Source organism: Petromyzon marinus, chromosome 24 (genome assembly GCF_048934315.1).
Source record: "Petromyzon marinus isolate PM22_M1 ecotype Great Lakes invasive population chromosome 24, UKy_Petmar_22M1.pri1.0, whole genome shotgun sequence".
Lineage (NCBI taxonomy): Eukaryota > Metazoa > Chordata > Hyperoartia > Petromyzontiformes > Petromyzontidae > Petromyzon > Petromyzon marinus.
In genome coordinates, this window is record NC_133690.1 from 13770864 (window position 1) to 13792328 (window position 21465).

The following is a 21465-nucleotide window of genomic DNA, read 5'->3' on the forward strand; positions in this document are numbered from 1 at the left end:
GTCCTCTCACAGGAAACGAAACGAAGCCACCCGCGCATTCACCGTCGTCAGCCATGCTCCATCCGCTGCTGGACGAAGGCCTCCCCCAAGTTGTCATTGTCCCTCGCGGGTCTCGTGACTCGACGATCAGCTGACCTCATTACTCCCCCAGCTCGGTGGTCGTCCTGTCGCCGTGTCTCCCTCCTTCGACTGCCGCTGCGTCGCCAGCCTCGACCATCAGCCATCGTCCCTTTTCTCGACGAGTCCTGCCTCAGTGCCGCTTACTTTTCTCGATGGTCACAAATATGTCCATGCCAAACAAGAACATCAGCAACAACAATCGGCGTCGTGAACCACCACTGTGTTGTTGCCTTACGAGGGCACATATACTCACTTAAATTTTGATTTAAAGCTTTCGTGACTGCAGTAATTATAGTAATACATATTTTATTATTTTGTTGTTTCTCTTCAACGTGACTTTACCGAAAAAACTAAGGATATATATACTCACTTCTTTAGAACTGAATGTTGTTTTAGTTTGTTGTCCTTCCCCCGAACCTCCAATTAGCGCTGTTGGTTACGTACGGTGCGAAAGAAGTTCAACATACATACACACATGTGTTTGTTCTCCAATCCATATGTGTCCCTTGTACTGTCTCTAAATGTGATATCAAGCAGGGACCTCTCAAGGCGTCTTGGCGTACTTTTACAATTTTGTTCCATTAGCTTTGCCAATGTCTGTGCTTCGAACGAACCCATGTCATCGTGGGTGATATGCCCTATTTGGAAGATTCTTTCTTAGGCACAATGCGTTTGCTTTTGTATGCCAGATATGTTGAAGTTCTTTGGCACCGTACGTAGCCAACAGTGCTATCAGATTAAGTTCCAAAATCTCTCCAACCCACTCTCGCTGGCATCTTTATATCATCATTTTTTTACCCTGGTCCCCCTTCAATGATTGCATAAGGTGTGCGCACTGTTAGACATTTCCAGCTGTATTCCTCCATCAAACATCTTCATTTGTTTCGCCAACTTGTACAGTACTTGCGTTTTACTGATATCTATCTTGAGCCCAACTTTGCAGCCTCCTTGATTAACTTCTTGAATCTATATTCTTGGTTCTTTCGGTAAAGTCACGTTGAAGGGAAACAATAAAATATATAAAACAATACAATTTTCACGACGTTTCGACTGCAACACAAGCAGTCATCATCAGGTGTGAAAAAACAACAACGGCAAGAACATTTGAAAGAAGTGGCGGTTTGTATTTATTTATTTTTAAACGTTAGCACCACGGATAGCGATTTGACAGTTTGTTTAGATGGACGAGTCCATCTATGTTCAGAAAAGAGGAGGGGGGAGACGAAAAATTAATGTATGCTGTCTGAAAGCCACCGTAAGCGTGAACAATCAATTAAGACCTGAAATGGTTTATCAAATCTTTCCAATGCTTGCTAAGCCAGAATCCATCTTCTCGGTTGAAATTGTCTCTGTGCTTGTATATGTGGATAGCCTCATGAACGAATCTCTCATGGTAGCCAGATGGCTTACAAAGAACCTCTGTCTTGGAAAAGTCAATGTCATGTGAGCCTACTGAATTATAACAATGATCTGCCACGGCCGAGGTGTTGGTCCTACCGTGTTTAAGGTCTGCTTTGTGTTCACAAATGCGGTCCGAGACATGTCGTTTGGTTTCTCCAATGTAACTACTACCACAGAGGCAACTTAGTGTGTAGACACCAGGGTACTGTATGTCCGGAATCACATTTTACAGACGGGACCAGATCACGAATTTTATGTAATGCGTTGAATCTAGATTTGATATTTTTGTGACTGCAGGGATCCATCTCTTTGGTTCTTTCGGTAAAGTCACGTAGGTAGAAAACAAAATAAATTAAATTACGACGTTTCGTTTTGTTGCGCCCGAAACGTCGTGATTTTATTTATTTTGTTTTATACCTACGTGACTTTACCGAAATAACTTATTGAATCATTAATTTTCATTCATATCCATTGGTTGTTATAAACGACTGTCATCAGCAAATCTGAGATAGGTTAATTATTTACTGAAAGTGACAGTCTTCAAACTCGTCGAGGAAATATGTGCGGATACATAAAATACATCCCAGGCATTGATCCATGTCTTTAAATTAATTGGACAATGTACTGGAGGTCACTGTTAAAGATGCAAACACTACTTTTCGCAGGATGAAAATATGAAAAGCTCCACGACCAAACGGAGTAACTTAGGACATGATCAAAGAAGCAGGACCAGTGATATTTTGTGAAACTAGGTTATTCTCAATTGCAAGAGTAACCTAGGTGTTGGCACAAGCAGTCGGAACGCATTCTAGCAGAGCTATTTCCTAAAACTTTAATATGTCAATTACTGAACAATGCCTGCCTGAATCATTCCTATATTCAAAAATAGAGAAAAAAAGGACTTGAAAACATACGATCATTCGTGTCCCATCACATGTACGTAAACCGCTTACAACGCTCACTAGAATAAGAATAATTTTCAATTTTGAAGCAAACCAATCACACGAGCATACAGATTCTGGAATACACTAATGCATATATGAAATATAATTATTTCTAGCCTTTGTAAACTATGAACAAGCATTTCACTGTAAAAATCGATGCAATTACAATTATAATTGCATCGATAATTATCCAAGATCTCACAAACCTAAGCCTAAATAAAAATATATATTCAGAAACGAAGTGTAAAAATCATGGACATGGATAAAACAGCAACAACCACAATTTAATCCATAAATGAATTAGTTTATTTTTATTATCTAGATAACACAGACCCCCTTTCAGTGGAAGGCAGCTGCCCTGCCTGTCCCAGTTCTTGACATGCTACCATTTGTGCAACTTTACTTTGTTTATACTGTACTGTATTTGTCATGCACTTTGTTGAAGGCAAGCTGCCATGGTGGAATGGTTAGCACACATTGGACTTACCACCAAAAGCCGCCGGCTCGAGTCGCACTCTCCCAGTGCGGCAGCTGAAACAAAGGTGGAAGTTTCTTAACTCCCCATCACCACACACCTCTCTTTGCCCACCCAGAAATATAAATATGTACACAACCATAGTTAAACTAAAAAATATACATTTTGATTTAAAGCTTTCGTGACTGCAGGGATTCATATTATTGGTTCTTTCGGTAAAGTCACGTAGAAGGGAAACAATAAAAGAATACAAATATTTTAAAAAAACGTTAAGAAAAAACCGCCACTTTTTCCAAATGTTCTTGCTGTGGTTTTAACACCTGATGATGATTGCTTGTGTTGCAGTCGAAACATCGTGAGAATTTAATTGTTTTATATATTTTTTATTTTATTGTTTCCCTTCTACGTGACTTTACCGAAAGAACCAAGAATATAAAAAAATAACTTAACACATTTTTGTTTATTTACCAGGTAAGGCCCACTGAACTATAAAGCTCTTTTCCAGAAACGACCTGGTGACAAATGATAGCATATGCGGACATTTATCACAGCCAAGTAATCTAAATGCATGTTTCTAAATGTGGAGGGGGAAAAAACCAGAAGACCTAGAAAAAAAATCCACGCGACCAATGGGAGAGAGAGAACATGCAAACTACAAATATGCAGTCATCAGGGTCGGGATGGAACCCACGCCCTCATGGATACCAGGCGAGTAGTTAACATCACTTCACCGCGGCAGCGTATGATGGAATAAAGTGTGGGTTAACTCCCACAGTCTGCCTAAGCAGCAGCTCATGCTTTCCCACCTGATGACGGACGCTTGTGTTCCGCCCGAAACGTCGTGATTTATTTTATTTTATACCTACGTGACTTTACCAAAAGAACCAAAGAGTATGGATTCGTGCAGTCACAAAAGCTTCAAACTCTCACCTCTGGAGGGGAATTCAAGTGCTCCTTTGAGTAAAAGCCCTTTTATCAGCAGTAGCATGAGGAAATAATTGCATGGCTGCACTTTTAACTTGGTCGTTTGTAATGTGTTTGTGTGTTTTCATTTCTGACAACTAGTTTTTGCCAACTGGAACCTCCCCAAAAATAATACCGGAAAGGTAACTAGGTTCCGAGTTCAATGTGAAATTATTCTTTTTTTAAATGCACAAGAATGTACCACTTTTCACACCCTGTGTGCACAGGCCAACGCTCTATTTAATATTTATCTATGGGCCAAGTACCCCTATACTGGTTATACATTAAGTACCATTATTTCAAATTCATCTTTATATTCAAGTTCGTATTGTTTATTATAATTAAAAAAAACTATTTTAATGGTACAGTAAAATACAGATACGATGTATACGCTCTTCTGTAAATCGTAGTGGGAGAGTAGACCAATACACCCTACAGAGGGGGGCTCTAAAGCACTCAATCCAGGGGGGGGCCTTCCATTAACAGCAATATGCAGAAGACATTGCAGGGCTGCACCTTTACCTATAACCACTAAGGTTCTGCAAAAACAAAACCGAAACCAAATCCATTTCCGAAAACGATAATAGAATATTTTTGAACAATAAAATCTGGACAATTTGGATTCAAGTAAATTATTTAACTCATTTTTATTTTTATGGAGCCGCAGTGAACGAGTACTTAAAATGTGTGCTCCACTTGACATTGTCACTGGGCTGTTAAAGCATCTTGCGAGTGAGTGCAAATGAGTGAACGGTGAGGCACCTTGACAAAGCTCTGTGGATGTGTAGGCCTTTACTTTAACATCTATTTCTGTGACCAGTCACAAGCTAATCCCTTAGCTATTTCAATGCTAAATTACTAGTTGCCTCTGTGGATGTGTAGGTTTTGACTTTAACATAGCCATTCCTGTGACCAGTCACAAGCTAATCCCTTAGCTATTTCAATGCTAAATTACTAGTTGCCTCTGTGGATGTGTAGGTTTTGACTCTAACATAGCCATTTCCGTGACCGGTCACAAGCTAATACCTCAGCTATTGATATGTAAACCCCTTTGTCAAGGTGCCTCACTTCTCCCAACCAGCTTAAAAGTCGCTACGAATCTTAACATCGTTCATTGAAGCTCTGTCGTCCCGACAGTTCTGTACCTTTCACCTGAAGACGGCCGCTTGCGTTGTGGCCGAAACGTCGTGAGAAGTTTATTGTGATATTTTATTATTTTATTCTCATTCTACGTGACTTTACCGAAAGAACCAAAGAAGATGAATCATTGCAGTCACGAAAGCTTCAAATCGAGGTTTCTAAGCTCTTCGGTGTGTTTTTTTAGAGTTGTACTTCGCCGTGTAACCGGTGGAAAACGCACCGGAAAGCCGCAGAGCGCGACTTTAAAAAATGAAAATGACCGCGCGAGGTCCTCGGCCCTCGGCCCTCGAAGTGGTCGGGAATCCGAGGATGCGCGTGTTCTTGAGCTTGGAACGTCCGAGCGACGCGTGGGCCCCACGTTTTCGCCAAAGCGCCACCGCCGGCGCTCGTCACGCGGCGCTCGTTTTGACGGCAACATCGTCATAGCACACAGCGTTCTAATACGGTGGGGGGGGGTTTTTTTTTCTCCCCCGGAAGATTTGCTGGTTTATCCGTGGATGTTTCTGTTGCGCGTCGTCGCTTTAAGACGTTTCTCTGTTCATATTTTGTTTGTTGCAAAGGTTGGGGGGGGGGGGGGGGCACAATCCTGGCAGGTTGTTTCCACCTGTGTCACCGTCGGTGGCGTTACGACATCATCAGCTCATGGGGTGCTGCAATCCGTCAGGTGGGGAGAGGGGGATCCCAATATTTGATTTGCCTTGCACGGTTCACACCTGGGCTACATATCGCGGCTCTTCTTGCCTACGTCTTTGTTCTTTAACGCTGATGTTGAAAAACACATCTCGTGGCAGTTGTCCATGGAGGGCCCAACTCGTAGCTTGGCCATATTACGTTCTACATTTGCATTGCTTCTTTGCGCTGACCTTCGGTGAGGACTTGCAGCGATGTTCCACACATTTGATTTCTATCTCGCTCTCTTGAAATACAAAATCAGCAACCGAAATATAAGCGGAGACATTTTGTTCTAGTTCGATAAAAAAACCACTCTATTCCAAGAGCTGCAAATGCGTGTGAATATGAGGTGCTTAATGAATAACATCAAAAAGCATTCCTTAAAAAGGGCGCATACGGCTCCCCCAGCCGCAGGTTGCCGACCCCTGGGTTAGGCCATCATCTAAACAGACTCAGGTACCCCATTGTATTTCCTGCATAACTACGTGTGTACTCAAATATGCAAACTATTTTTTAGAGAGTATGCGTCATTGCATGACGCTTGCACGATATTGAGGCGCCACGATGTCGAGATGTTAACTACTTCGCCTCGCTTGCAGGAGGACGTGGGTTCAATCCCCGACCCTGACGCCTGTATACATAGAGTTTGCATGTTTTCCCTGTGGTCGTGTAGATTGTTCTCCACGTCCTCCAGTTTTTCCCTCCACGCTTAGAAGCAAGCGTTTGGAATATATGTTTGCGGTAAATTTACACGCGATAAGCCACTTCGTTGAGCTATCAGTTGTGGCCAGGTCACTTCTCGAAAAGCACTGTATAGCTCAGGCGGCCTTAACTGGTCAAATTAAAAGTTTATAGTTTTTTTTTAAATACGAAATGCGGTGAAGCACATGTGCATTCACGTGAAGGTGTACTTTTGGCAGATTAGTGTTCTCATCCGAATATCTGTGATATTCTTAACTGCAAGATGATTTATGTAAAAACGCAGACAATAGGATTAATTTGTCGTGCAACTCAATTTAAATGGTAATTGTTGTGGGTTTGCTCTCCAACACCCCGGTGTGCTGAACTGGTAACGAATTGGCATGTTCTGTTTATGTGAAAAACCTTGCTAATTGGCTGTGCAGGTGGTGGTGGGTTTTATGAATTTATACTTATGCGATCGAACCCAAAAACTCCGTTTAAATGCCATTGGATACATTCAGTGGCCACCATCACGATGAACCGACTTCTTATTCATAAACTAATATGGAGATAAAATGCACATATACACTCAAAAATTTCAGGAATTCAGTGCCTGAGATAGCAGTTGTGGTTCATCGGGTTTTGGATAATAGAATCTTACCAACCTACGGATGCAATATAATGTATTAAATGTGTGCCATCGTCATAATTATGCTCAACATTCACATTTAAAATGCCTTCCATTTACTAACGTTAAAAAACCTTGAAACGCACAGTACTATATTTTGTGTTCTAATGCTCACAACTTTAAAGACCTCTTTGGAAAGTTGTGTGCATCGTAAATGCACCCGCGGTACTTTTGAGTTGTATATATATTTTTTTACCATTTACCAGCTCTTGTAAAGAGCAATTCGGTGTTCACTGGTCACAGACAACCCACTTTAAGGTGTTGATGTTTAGCCGCCATGAGACTGTAAAGGAAACCGTGATAGCAGTCATGGTGACAGTCCAGAGGTATTGTCAGTGCAAGCAGGTGATGCGGCACCACAAGGGGCACTCGAAGGCTCAGCAGCACATTCCATCCAAATCTCGCATTCAAATAAAAATTGGATATCCGTGAAGTGTTCCTCTTTTACTAAAAAATGTTCGTGTGGCTGATGTTGATGTCAAGCAACAACTTATTATATTACATTGAGCTGGTGGAGTCAAGATAATTGCGTCAGGGGTGGGGGATTGTATCGCTGTGAAGGTGTCGCCTTTGTATTTGTCAATTGGGCATTGAGTCGTCAGATGTTCCGCGGTCTGTTCTGGGTGACGACAGTCGTACACCGGAGATGTTTTAATTTTCCATTTGTACATCAGGTAACCGCATCTGCTGCCATGGTTTGTGCGGATGCGGTTTAAGGTTGCCCATAAGCTTAGCAAACCATAGATGTTATCAAGTACAATTTAATATTGTAGTCCTGTAACGTTATTCATGTATTTTTTTGATATTAAAACTCATATCTACACAGTATGTTATGGAATTAAATTTGACAGGTGCGTTCATTTGGTGAATCCGGGTGAGATAGGTTATCATAGTACAAATTTAAATAGTTCCAGAAACCACTACAGTATAATCACCTCATTATACCCAAAGCCATTCAGTGGGCTTTGTTAATATATTCTTAATACAGCAGAACCTTAGATACGTGTTTAATTATACACAAGGTCAAATATTCTTACATTGCACTTTAACAATACTGACACTCAAGTGTGCGATAGGGCAAAGACACACCAGCTACCAAGTATACATCCAAGGCCACTCAAGCATTGGGATGTCCCCCGTGTCATCTTAAGGTCATCGTGATGCTTGGGATGTGTATTGGGATCACACCCAGTGCATAATGGGACAGTGGGTAATTTACAGAGGTGTAAAGCACTGTTGACTGCTGCGTTTTGCAATATACGATTTTGGATTTATATAGCAATATAAAATGTGGCTGCATCTCAAAATGATGTACAAAGAGCAGGACATGGATACCACTTAATACAGGGCAACATGATTTGTGGCTGTTAGCAGCAGTCAAACGTGGCTAGGAAATGTTTTCGGCAGATGTAAATCTCAGAGATATTTTCTGACAGCGAATTGGGGAGTGGTAATATCAGCGATGGTCAAAACGGCAGAGGTCTGAATACACAGACTCGATGAAAAGAAGTGTGCATAATGTGACACAACAGTCACTCATAAAAGAGCACGATGGAAATGTGAAAAGATACAACTCAATAAATGCTTTTAATTGCATAAAATAAATTACATTACAGTAACAGGGACAAACAAACACACCTGTTGTGTTTTCTTACCTAAAAGTAAATTAGTCATAATAACATAAGTTGGCTCTTCTTCACAGATTACGATGGGAAACAATCATTCTGTAACATATCATGAATTCTAATTTCTTAATTACGAATGGTTTAACCATTAAATTAGGCTATAAAACAAATCAGATCAAACGCAAATACATTTTTCACACTTACTACAAGAATTTAAACATTTGATTATTCATATTTTTTTCTACAAATAACATACAAAAATTCTTCATGGTCACTTGCAAAACCTTTCATTTTCGTTATGCAACTCTAACAAAAGCCAGAAAACATTGCACCGTTACAGCTGAACGAATGTACAGCGTTCATTACTGCAATGACAACACTTTAGTTCAGGCCTTCTGGAGGTCCTTCATGAAGTCCTGCTGCGCCTTTTTCATCTCGTGTCCTTTCACCCATGTGTAGAAAAAGGACCCGGTGAGGACCAGCACGTTGCTGGCCCACCAGAGCACGGTCTTGAACTCGCCAAAGTAGGACACGGCCACGACGGTCTGAACACACGCTTTCGCCGTGCCGGACACGTTGTGCGTAAGCGGGCTCGTCACCTGGATCTGCAGTCCCGTCACATAGCCTATGCCGAAGCCCAGCACACCGCCCAACGTCATGATCATCCAGAAGTGCGGCGAGAAGACGTGCTCGAATGCCAACAGCTTGGGCGCCTCGCCGACGAGCAGGATGATCGGCATGAAGAGGAGGCACGCGTTAATGTTGTTGTAGTAGGCGAGACGCCACAGGCTCCCGCCAACCAAGGGCAGAACCTTCTTGGTGTAGATCGCGTTGAGGGAGACGCAGAGGCTGGCCACGACGCCGAACACCACGCCGGCCACGGAGAGGGTACCGCTCATATCCTCCTGGTCCACGCCGAGCCAGAATCCACCTGCGCTCATGGAAAAGGCAAGCCACAATCAATACCACCCAGTCACATGACACCGAGTAAATGCATGAACAATAAATGCCCTTAATTCTAACCATATTGATGAAGCAATGCTACATATTAATTATAATTCACAGCTTTTTTTTTTTCAGATGAAGGCCTCTCCCCATGATGTGTTGGTCGTGAGGGTTGTTTGACCATATTTCACCAGGCTGGTGGCCCGGGAACAGTTAACATATCAATCGCCATTCATTGTCAGTCATGGCCAGGAATCGAACTCAGGTTGCCGGGTTCATAGCCTAGTTTGCTAACCACTGTGCCACTGCTTCACCACCATACTACAAATACAGGGCGAGAAAGTTGAAACTACAAATACAAAACATTTTCAATTTAAGTCGTGTCTAAATGCAGCCGAGCCATGCGGTTGCCCTTGAACGTGATAAAAAAATATTTATATAAATGGATCCAGCTTATCAGTTCCAAGAGGGTTTGTATTTTAAACTGGTTTGTCCTGCATATTATTATTGTTGTTGTAACTTTACCGTGTCGCTAAGATCTGCAGTGCTTTTGACCAAATATCTGGGAATGTGCCCACTCTAGTTAGATCTGGAAGCTAAGCCTGTTTGAGCCTGGATGTGTGACCACAATGCACAGCACGTTGCTGTAAGGCTGCAGAGCAACGTGGTGGCGAGCATAAGACAGTGCAGCGACATATATTACTTAAACTGTATGGCTATACTTCCCCACCCTCCTTCCTTCATATCCCCCCACTGACCAGCGTTGTGAATTATGGTCAAAAAAACTTTATGATCTGCATGGCGTCAGGCGACCCTCATCAAGCAGTGGAGTGGCAATAAAAAGACCTGTACACGTACATGTACTAGACCCGGGAAAATGTTGATGCCTGGCAGAAGCGGTGCGTGACTATTCGCAGCGAGTACCGATGATCATTCCGCAGCACAAGAGCGCCGGGAGGGATGTGCCCTGGCCCAGGATCATGTAGGACATGAGCACGTTGAAGACGGTGGTGAGGGAACGGCCCACGTTGTAGAAGGAGATGCCCACGAACTTGAGGCAGAGGTTGTTGAAGGTAATCATGCCCGTGAAGACCAGCGACAGTGGCAGCACCTGCTCAACGAAATAAGAAATGTGTCAGTGCGCACTTTCTAATAACAGAGACACAAACTGATACCCCATCGTCAACCAAGATCGTGTCTTTTAACTCGCATTATGTTATTGTATTCATGTGTTCCTCGTTCTGTCTCAGTGCATTTACAAACATGCACCTCTCCATGGTTAGTTATGCAACGTATCCCCAAAGGAGGACTTCTTCCTAATCTACATCACTGTATACCCTCAAAGTAAATGAGTAACTTTCATCCATAAGCCAGATTTTTTACTGGCATCACTTTTTTTCATAATATAACAGTTACAGTACTTAAACTTTAGTCATTTTCTGAGTTGCTTCTTGTTCAAACAGTACCTAATTAATTGATCTGCCACTACATATATACCACACTTAAATTGTGGTTTTTCTAAACGTTTCACACAATGTCTAGGCATGTAAAGTGTTAACTTTAAGTGCTTTACTCCACAGAGCATGAAATATGAATAATTATCTCCACACAATCCCCAAAGCCACAAAGGAAAGTACGAAATAATGATGGCAATTTCAGCACGAAATATTTTTGGTCACATCATTCCCAGCATTGCATTTCCTTAAACAATGAACATTGAGGTCTAAGTCAAAAGAGCTGCCAGGCTGTAGTATATTTATACAACAGGGTCCAACTGCATTGGAAACAGAGCAGTAAATCAAACAGCCTCAACGAAAAACAGTGGTGTTGTTTTCCAAAAAGTCAGGACAGTAGAACACATTCGTAAAGAATTCAGAAGCGTTACAGTCTTGCACCAATGGGCGTCAAACTGTTGGTTTATCCAGACGCTCAGAAAAAAATCCTTTGGTTAAATATTACAATAGGATATAGAGTACCTACTGTTCACAATAACCTGTCCGCTCTCCCTTGTACGGACAAATGATAAACTTGTTCGACAGGTATTACCTTACAAAAGCTATGGTCAAGCCACTGTGTCCTGTTCATCAGAAGGGCCCCTAGAAGATGGGGTCTCTAGAGAGGAAATTTTGGCCTCATATTCCACACATCACCTTCCCATCAACTGTGGTATACTCATTTATACGTGGTATACTTATTTATACAACTGGGTGGAAACAGACTGAGTGATTGAGAAAAAAGTGTCCTATTTTTAAATGTCATTTAATAAAAAGTCTACGTTTTAAATGTTAGCTATGTATTAGGTAAGGTAGTGTAGAGTCATGAGCAATGAGTGGATCATTACATATTTTTTTAGCTAACCTTTCCAAATGATCACAAGATGACATACTATATTGGAATGGGATAAGTGAAGTGTGATCTACACCCATAAGCAACCTGCAATGGAAACCATAGGGCACCATCTATGTGTACAAGTTTTAAAGACAATTTAAGGAGTCTATGATATGTATGGCAGTACAGTGGTTAGCGCACCACGCTATAAAAACAAGTTTGATTGCCGGTCATGGCTAAAAGCAGGGGGCGACTGCTATCTGAACCGGTCCCTTCTTTATCACTTGTAGCTACAACCAGTCTCGTTTCGGATCTACAGGTCAAATAACTTATTAAAGCTTAAATAATCAATGTCGTAGTAATCATGTGCGCCAGTGGTGGAAATTTCACTCTCCCACTGGATATCTGCTGTTACACTACTTGAAAAGGCAGTTACACAAGAGAAGCAACACATCCTATGCCTTCTAGTGCCAGAACAACGCCTCCCCTACACCCTTGCAGGTCCAGGAGGTTAACTGACCATACTTCACCACGCGTACATTTACATTTGTGAAGGTGGGGGAGCATGGACGTGAAGGGGCATAATATTATAGTACAACAATTCATGTTGCTGCACTACTACTCTGCTGCTCGTCACGCAGCCTTGGATGAAGCTACGCTCTTCATGAATGGTGATCACGACACAGACCCAAACCTTTTAGCTTGCGCATTCCGGGTGATTTGGTTATTGTCTCCACTCTACAACACCTCCCAACACAACACCCTTCCAACTACCTCCCAGTACCTACGAATACAACAACCCTTCCAACTACCTCCGAAGACAACACCCTTCCAACTACCTCTGAATACAACACCCTTCCATCTACCTCCCAGTACCACCGAACAAAACACCCTTTCATCTACCTCCCAGAACCCCTGAATCCCTTCCAACTACCTCCCAGTACCCCTGAACACAACACCCTTCCAACTACCTCCCAGAATCCCTGAATACAACACCCTTCCAACTACCTCCCAGTACCACCGAACACAACACCCTTCCAACTACCTCCCAGTACCACCGAACACAACACCCTTCCAACTACCTCCCAGTACCACCGAACACAACACCCTTCCATCTACCTCCCAGCGCCTCTCAACCACTGCTGGTATCCTTGACTCCCCCCCCACCTCGTGTGTGTGCAGCCTGACGGGTACAAGGTAGACATCGCTAAGCGGCAGCGAGGATGTTTTCGTGGCTTCTGTGACTCTTTAAGCCGCCAGAACGTCCGGCCCGCGGGCCTCATCATTTTGGGTGTCTGGCCCTGCCAAGGCAACCGCAGGCGGGACTCGAAATCGAATAAATCTAGGAGAGCAAAACCTGCAAAAGCAGTTGCGAGTAGCAACATCATCGTCATCAATACCGGCTAACATCATCACACCCCCCCCCCGCGAATGATGTTATAAAAAAAGATTCCCCACCCCTGGCCTTTAAGCGTGGTCGTAGCCTTTACCCCGGGGGGGAGGGGGGCAGCAGTTCTAGCGCATCAACTCCGTCGTCATTATGTGCAGGTACAGTAGTAGCAATGATGTAACTCGCTCGATGTACAGAGTTCGGTAACAACGCCGCATAACCGAACGTCGCCTATCAGCCCCGAGCAACTAATCCGCCCTCCCCACCCCACTCCACCCAGTGGCAGTACACACTGTGCGCAGTTTTGCCAATGACATCTTTCCAACAGATGTTCACCACGCACGCTAAGTTGGGGGAAAAAAATGACAGCCGCCTGCGATGTTCCGTTGCAGAGCAACGCGTTCTCCACACGTATACATATCGCTTCACTCCGCTGATGAGACCCAGAATAACGAAACCATTACACCCCCGCCCCCCAAACTACACCTATTGTACGCGTGGCTGGCCAGTCTTAAGACAGGGCTACGGTGGTGGTGGGGGGCCCTTGAGCATCCTCCCAGCGGTTGCCGCACCTGCAGCAGGATCTGCGTGTCGCAGCCAAGCTCGGGGAAGCGGACGCGGCGCGGGAAGAGTCCCGCCAGCGAGCGCATGGCCCAGCACAGCGCCACGGTCACCGCGCACTGGTAGAAGGTGACGAAGAGCGGCGCGTCGAGCCCCTCCGAGGCGCCCGCGCCGCCCAGGAGGTGCTTGTTGAGGAACACCATGCTGACGGACACGAGCCAGTAGAGGGCCACCACCAGCGCGATGCGGACCGAGCGCTGGGCGAGCCCCGGCGGGCCGCGATCGTCGCCGGACCCCGGCTGCAGCATGGCCAGGCGGTGCGGAGAGCCGCCCGCAGCCGCGTCGTCGGCGGGGCAGGAGGTGCGAGCGCGTCGCTCTAACGGGACCGCGCGTTCCCGCGGGCGCGAGGGGAGCATTCCGGCGCGGCGGCGAGCATCGTGCGCGCTTGGTGTGGTCAGTGAATGTTGACAACGAAATAATGAGCGCGCACAATTGGTGCTGATTGTTGCTGCGGCGTTAATCTCGTGAAGGCGCGCGTGTGTGTATGTGTGTGTGTGTGCAGGCGGCTGCAGCAGCCTCGCACTGCTGCTGCTGCTGCTTCCTCCGTTGACACGCGCGGGATCAGCTGACTCGCCGGCAGCCAGCGCCCGATTCGAGCGGCGGGGGCTGATTCGCGGCCGCGATGACGTCATGTCACGCACGAGGCGCTGACGTAAAAAAAGCAGAGGGCTCGATGGAAAAACGTTTAAGGGGCCGGCTATGAATGACGTCACGCGATTTTGGACGATTTTTGACCCCCCCCTCTCTCGTCACGGCGTCACAAAAGTCAGACCCCCCCCTCAAATATGACGTCACAAAGCTCTGCCCCCCCCAAAAAAAAATGCTTCAAATGGCTTTAAACTATTGTCATTGTAGTGCGTATTTAATGTGGCGCTGCAACTCTGATGTTGTAGGAGAAAACATTTATATAAAAAAGTCTATTTAATCAAGTAGAACGTGTTTATATTTATTTAAAGTTGTGCATTTTGATGTGACGTCACATTTCTCTAACCCCGCTCGTCACAAATCGTCACAAATGTCTGACCCCACCCCTCCCTAGTAGGTGCGTGACGTCATTTATGGGCGGCCCTTAAAAGGTAACAGTTGCGTGCGTGACGTTTTTATATATGTTTTTTTCACAAGCGCGCGCGATTACGAACGGCCTAGTTTTTTGTTGTTGCATAAATTCTGCTAAACCAGAATGCCTTTGATGACGAAGCCGTCATTACGTAGCATTTGACGGCCGGCGATGACGTAATCACGTAGCGCCTCACGTCCTCACAGCCGTCAAATGCAATGCGATGACGTCCGGAAGCTTTGGTGATGTCATCGCGTGGCACTCAGTGGGTTGAGTGACGTAATCACTTGCCATTTGAAGACGTCAGCGCTCACGGCATGTTGTAGGTTTTTTGACGTCATCGCGCAAGGCGTTTAGGCTGTGACGTAATTACGTACACATCCGGCCCTACGACAACCCGTTTTTGCAACGTCAAGACGTCGACGACACGACGTCATCACGTACATCTTCCCCCGGAAGAAGCTACGTAAACGTGCGCGCCGTGATGATTTAAATGAATATTGGGCGCTCTACGGGAGATCGGAACTATTGTCCTTTATAACCAGACGCCAGGTACGAGTCTCTGCCAAGACGAATGCAAACTGCGGCCTTCCTTTCAGCGTCTCGCGTACGCGGTGTTTTGCGCTTCGACGCCACCCTGGATGACACGGCGTCCTCGGCTAGTTTGCCCGCCGGGTTCCCTCGCTCCTGCTCGGTAGAAGTTCCCAGGCCTTTCGGGGGCTGCACTCGGGACCAGGGGCGAGCTTTCATTACAAGTGTATAATTTTGATTGCGATTGAATGAAGTCGTTATCATCATCATCCTTTGGCTGGTGTGCAGGTGCTAGGCAGATTGTTGCTTCCTAGGATCGCGAGGGATGGCGACAGCTTCGAGAAGACTTAGTCCAGCAGTGGACTGATCATGACTCATGATGATGATCACTTCGTAATTGTAACATGCCTCTGATGGTGGCAGTGCTCTGCGCTACGAACCTGTGGTCGATTACCGGCCACGGTATCTGAACCTGGCTTGAGTCTCTCCCTTAGGTTGACTCGGCCTTAAATGATTACTGCATCTGTTGCGATGTGCAAACGTTAGCATTGTGGGGAGCAATATATTCTTGGTTCTTTCGGTAAAGTCACGTAGAAGGGAAACAATAAAATATAATCAGATGACGATTGCTTGTGTTGCAGTCGAAACGTCGTGAGAATTGTATTGTTTTATTGTTTCCCTTCTACGTGACTTTACCGAAAGAACCAATAATATGAATCCCTGCAGTCACGAAAGCTTCAAATTAAATCTGTACGGAATGTTGTGTTTAAATTAACAAATAACAAGTACAGCCCTTTGCCGTTTCCACGACTGTGTTGCTCATGAATGGGGTTTTTTGTTTGTTCCTGTACAGCACTTAACCACGATGGTTATTGCGAGATGGAGTAATCTGGACTAGTTGGTGTATATCACTCACCACTGATGCTAGAGCTGGATTGTAACTCGGGTATCGAACGAACAATGATTTTTTTTTTAAGTGCAATGACGCGCCCAGCAGTAATTCGTTGTTCTGCTATGTCACGTTAAAGTAAACGCAGCAATACGAATATCAGTTGTAAACATATTCACGTGGTATATAGCGATGTAAATGTTAAAGTATGTGAAACTGGCAACGATGGTCATTAGTAACCCTTTACTTCGTAAGCATTCTGTCGATATACGGTCACGCCCGTGGATTGTATGTCCGGAATGGTTCCTGATAACACTTTATTGACGTGTACATCATTACAGTAAAAGCTGCTTTTGCTGGGTATAAAACCTTTACTGTAGGAATAGGTTTTTTTACCTTTTTAACTGGCACAACAACTGACACCTTTATTCAAGGCATCATGTTTGCAATAACCACAACACAAGCAGTCAAAATGCAAACAAAAGAGACAAGTCTGATAATAATATGCACTGTCCTTACTGTACTTGTTATTTACACCGGCTTTCCCATTTGGAGACGTCCATAAACGCACGAGGTGGGGGGGGGGTGAGAAATGTGACGTCACATCAAAATGCGCAACTTTAAATATAGACAACACGTTCTACTTAATTAAATAGACTTTTAATAAATGTTTTCTCCTACAACATCAGAGTGCAGCGGCACATTAAATACGCACTGCAATGACAATAGTTTAAAGCGATGTGAAGCGTGTTTTATTTGGGGGGGGCAGAGATTTGTGACGTCATATTTGAGTGGGGGGGTTCTGACTTCTTGTGACGCCGTGTGACGATGGGGGGGGGGGGTAAAAAATCGCGTGACGTCATTTATGGACAGCCCCTTTCGTATTAATGCAACTCATGCGCGGCCAGCATCAGTGTTGTTATAACCCCATTGCAAATGTCAACGGAAGCGCCACGTCCATCGGTATCATCTGGTTTGACCTTTGTGCGAAATGCATTGGCTAATCATCAACCATTGCAATGCAAAATTAGAACAACCAGAAGACTGCCATGTGTTAAGGATAGGCATACAACGTTGCATCGTTTTAACAATGGAAATCCATTCCTCCACTCACAATGCATTAATTGTTTACGTGACAATGTATGATTTACGATGTATCCAAATGATATGATAATGTGCTAATGTATTTTTTTTTTTGCAAATGGGAGAGATAAAATTTAATTGGCACAAGACGACAGACAAAGTAACTGTAAAAAATAAGATGGAAAAAAACACGTTGCCTTTAGTCCGCTTGTGAAAATGTAACAACAACTGTCGGGGTAAATTATTCGTATGTTGTGAAAGTTACACATGACTGCAGTATTTGCTGCTGGATATTTCAACTATTTTAATGATGCACTCATCCACAGTGCAACTGAATTTTGAAATGAGTATAATTACATACCAACAGCGTATTCGCCCTGGCACGTTAACCAATTAAGCGGACGTGTCAATAGAAACATTTTTGTATTCTGCAAAAATTGTAGTCATGGTTTTTCATTGGTAACACTGGGTTTGATTCATGACTCTTGATATGTCGAGTTTGTACGTTATTTCACATGGTGTTATTTCGGCTTCTCTGTTTTCCTCCCATAGCGAATGTCATACAGTAGAATTATTGTGGCTCAGATATTTCAAAGCAGGACTCTTGAGAAAAAAAAAATCTTGAAAATCAGTGTGGCTTTCCTGGATAAATGTGTAATTATTATATTAGGTTACCCACATGGTGTAGAGTCGGTAAACTAATGATGATGATAATTGCCTCTTGTAATATATATGTTTAAGCAGAACTCTGTTCTGTGTCTCGACATGTAAATGATCATGTTTCGGTCCATCGATCTATTGTCTATCCAAATCAGTTATATCAATATTGTCCAGATTGTTAAACGGCTTATTTCGTAAATGCTGCTGGGTTACTTGGTGTTATGGCAGGAACAGCATTTGTCCCTTGTCTTGTGCCCGTTGTCCCGGTGGACGGAGGACATTGCAGACTGCCATGGAGTCGATGCTGAACAAGCTGAAGAGCACCGTCACCAAAGTGACAGCAGATGTGACGAGTGCTGTGTCGGTGGTACTGGGCAACCCGGTCACACGTGAGTTTGAAATCACCCGCCATGTGGCCAGTGGAGGGCCAGCACTGTCCTGGAAGATTTACCATGGCTTCAAAAAGTCTACCAAACAGGTGTGGAAATCGTCTTGCGTTAACGAGCCCATTCTCCGTTCGGCCTTCCTCTCTTTCTAGTTCCTTTCGGTTTTCCCGTACAACATACTTTTAATTTTCCCATTGTTGTTCATCCTGCATGTGTATCCAAATAGTGCCAGTTGTCTTCTCATTACTCCCTGCATCGTCTTCTTCTATGAAACATATCATTGAATTAATTTGATGGCTCCCTTAGCAATGCATATGTTATAAAAGCCTCCTACAACTGTTATAGCATGAAGTTAAAAGCAAATAGAGAGTTTCAATTACCTGTGTTTACTATGTTTAAATCACCTGTCATTGTACAGCTTTTTCAACTTTCATAAATTAATTGTAAGTTATTCTTTGAGGCAATAGTTTCATTGTACAACAGAGTAGTAATAGGGATAAAATTGTCTGATACTTTGTGAGCATAATATGCACATCGTGGTTTGTAGATTCTTATTAATTCTGCCACTCATGATACATTGAAATTATCATGTAAAGGATTTTATCTTCTACAATACGGTGAGGGAAAAAAGTATTTGATCCCCTGCTGATTTTGTACGTTTGCCCACTGACAAAGAAATGATCAGGCTATAATTTTAATGGTAGGTTTATTTGAACAGTGAGAGACAGAATAACAACAACAAAATCCAGAAAAACGCATGTTAAAAATGTTATAAATTGATTTGCATTTTAATGAGGGAAATAAGTATTTGACCCCCTCTCAATCATACAAATTTCTGCCTCCCAGGTGTCTTTTATACAGGCAACGAGCTGAGATTAGGAGCACACTCTTAAAGGGAGTGCTCCTAATCTCAGCTTGTTAACTGTATAAAAGACACCTGTCCACAGAAGCAATCAATCAATCAGATTCCAAACTCTCCACCATGGCCAAGGCGAAAGAGCTCTCCAAGGATGTCAGGGACAAGATTGTAGACCTACGCAAGGCTGGAATGGGCTACAAGACCATTGCCAAGCAGCTTGGTGAGAAGGTGACAACAGTCAGTGTGATTATTCGCAAATGGAAGAAACAAAAAAGAACTGTCAATCTCCCCATGCAAGATCTCACCTCGTGGAGTTGCAATGATCATGAGAACGGTGAGGAATCGGCCCAGAACTACACGGGAGGATCTTGTCAATGATCTCAAGGCAGCTGGGACCATAGTCACCAAGAAAACAATTGGTAACACACTACGCCGTGAAGGACTGAAATCCTTCAGCACCCATGAGGTCCCCCTGCTCAAGAAAGCACATATACATGCCCGTCTGAAGTTTGCCAATGAACATCTGAATGATTGAGGACAACTGGGTGAAAGTGTTGTGGTCAGATGAGACCAAAATGGAGCTCTTTGGCATCAACTCAACTCGCTGTGTTTGGGTGAGAACCTCCTTCTCTCAGCCAGGGCATTGAAAATGGGTCGTGAATGGGTATTCCAGCATGACAATGACCCAAAACACACGTTCAAGGCAACAAAGGAGTGGCTCAAGAAGAAGCACATTAAGGTCCTGGAGTGGCCTAGCCAGTCTCCAGACCTTAATCCCATAGAAAATCTGTGGAGGGAGCTGAAGGTTCGAGTTGCCAAACGTCAGCCTCGAAACCTTAATGACTTGGAGAAAATCTGCACAGAGGAGTGGGACAAAATCCCTCCTGAGATGTGTGCAAACCTGGTGGCCAACTAAAGAGACGTCTGACCTCTGTGATTGCCAACAAGGGTTTTGCCACTAAGTACTAAGTCATGTTTTGCAGAGGGGTCAAATACTTATTTCCCATTAAAATGCAAATCAATTTATAACATTTTTGACATGCGTTTTTCTGGATTTTTTTGTTGTTATTCTGTCTCTCACTTCAAATAAACCTACCATTAAAATTATTGACTGATCATTTATTTGTCAAGGGGCAAACGTACAAAATCAGCAGGGGATCAAATATTTTTTCCCTCACTGTATATGCACATTACATGCAATTTTTTTTTCTAGGCTGATGAAACTAAAGAGGCAGAACATACGTGACATTACGAATGAGACAAAAAAGAATTGAACATGGCACAATCGTTACAATTAATTGAGTCTCAGTGGGGTGGTTAATCATCACATGCTGAGGGCATACATTTTACATCTCTGTTAAGCAATACTTAGGCATGTAAAATTCATGTACACATTTTGGGCCATTTACCCTCGGCCTGTTTTTTTTTGTTGCCTTATGTACAATTTCGTACCAGCTGATGGGGTTTTCATCCATTAAAGAGATCATTACTATGTAAACAGTTATTGCCGTTTATGTACCCCCTGATTGTTTGCATTTGTCACATTATCTTTGCTCTCATTATGCTTAATGATTAATAGTGTAAACATCTCATCCAGTTGTGGTTGAAGAGCCTCTTGAAAGTACTTATGTATTATTTAAAATCCTGATGGCTGTTTCATGTGTGTGATGAATATGAATAATTTCATTCATTTAAAAGTGAAAATTTTGTTTATGTTAAACGAGAGGATGTATTTTTTGTATTTTCAGGACAATGGGATACACTGAATTAAATTGATGCGAATTTTATACAGCAGAAACATTTAGGAACAACACAATTTGGATTAATACAGCATTTTTGACCTAACTTTCGTGACTGCAGGAATTCATATTCTTTGGTTATTTTGGTAAAGTCACAGAGAAAAAAAAAGTGAGCCTACTGGCAGTCTATAATGTAAGCTTATTCTGGTTCTTTCAGTAACAAAAATAAATTAAAATAAACACAAAAACCACGACGTTTCGATCGTAA

At 43.5% G+C, this 21465-nt stretch overlaps 2 protein-coding genes and 1 long non-coding RNA gene across 3 annotated transcripts in view; 2 read left to right on the forward strand and 1 right to left on the reverse strand.

The window, feature by feature from the left end:
- Positions 1 to 7517, forward strand: part of LOC116945567 (uncharacterized) — a 49120-nt gene extending 41603 nt beyond the window's left edge. The window contains exon 2 of the long non-coding RNA XR_012945219.1: positions 13 to 7517. This is a non-coding gene — a long non-coding RNA (uncharacterized LOC116945567). The remainder of the gene's footprint in view (positions 1 to 12) is intronic.
- Positions 7518 to 8647: 1130 nt separating this feature from the next.
- Positions 8648 to 14630, reverse strand: SLC35C1 (solute carrier family 35 member C1). Its single transcript, XM_032959994.2, has 3 exons — positions 13945 to 14630; positions 10579 to 10765; positions 8648 to 9640 (listed from the first exon to the last, which is right to left on the reverse strand). Exons 1-3 carry the CDS (start codon positions 14623 to 14625, stop codon positions 9096 to 9098), a joined length of 1413 nt encoding a protein of 470 aa, XP_032815885.1. The 5' UTR covers positions 14626 to 14630; the 3' UTR covers positions 8648 to 9095.
- Positions 14631 to 15443: 813 nt separating this feature from the next.
- Positions 15444 to 21465, forward strand: part of SCYL2 (SCY1 like pseudokinase 2) — a 35215-nt gene continuing 29193 nt past the window's right edge. Inside the window, exons 1-2 of the mRNA XM_032959993.2 lie at positions 15444 to 15602; positions 18500 to 18691. Coding sequence (XP_032815884.2) covers positions 18506 to 18691 — 186 coding nt within the window. The 5' untranslated portion in view covers positions 15444 to 15602; positions 18500 to 18505. The remainder of the gene's footprint in view (positions 15603 to 18499; positions 18692 to 21465) is intronic.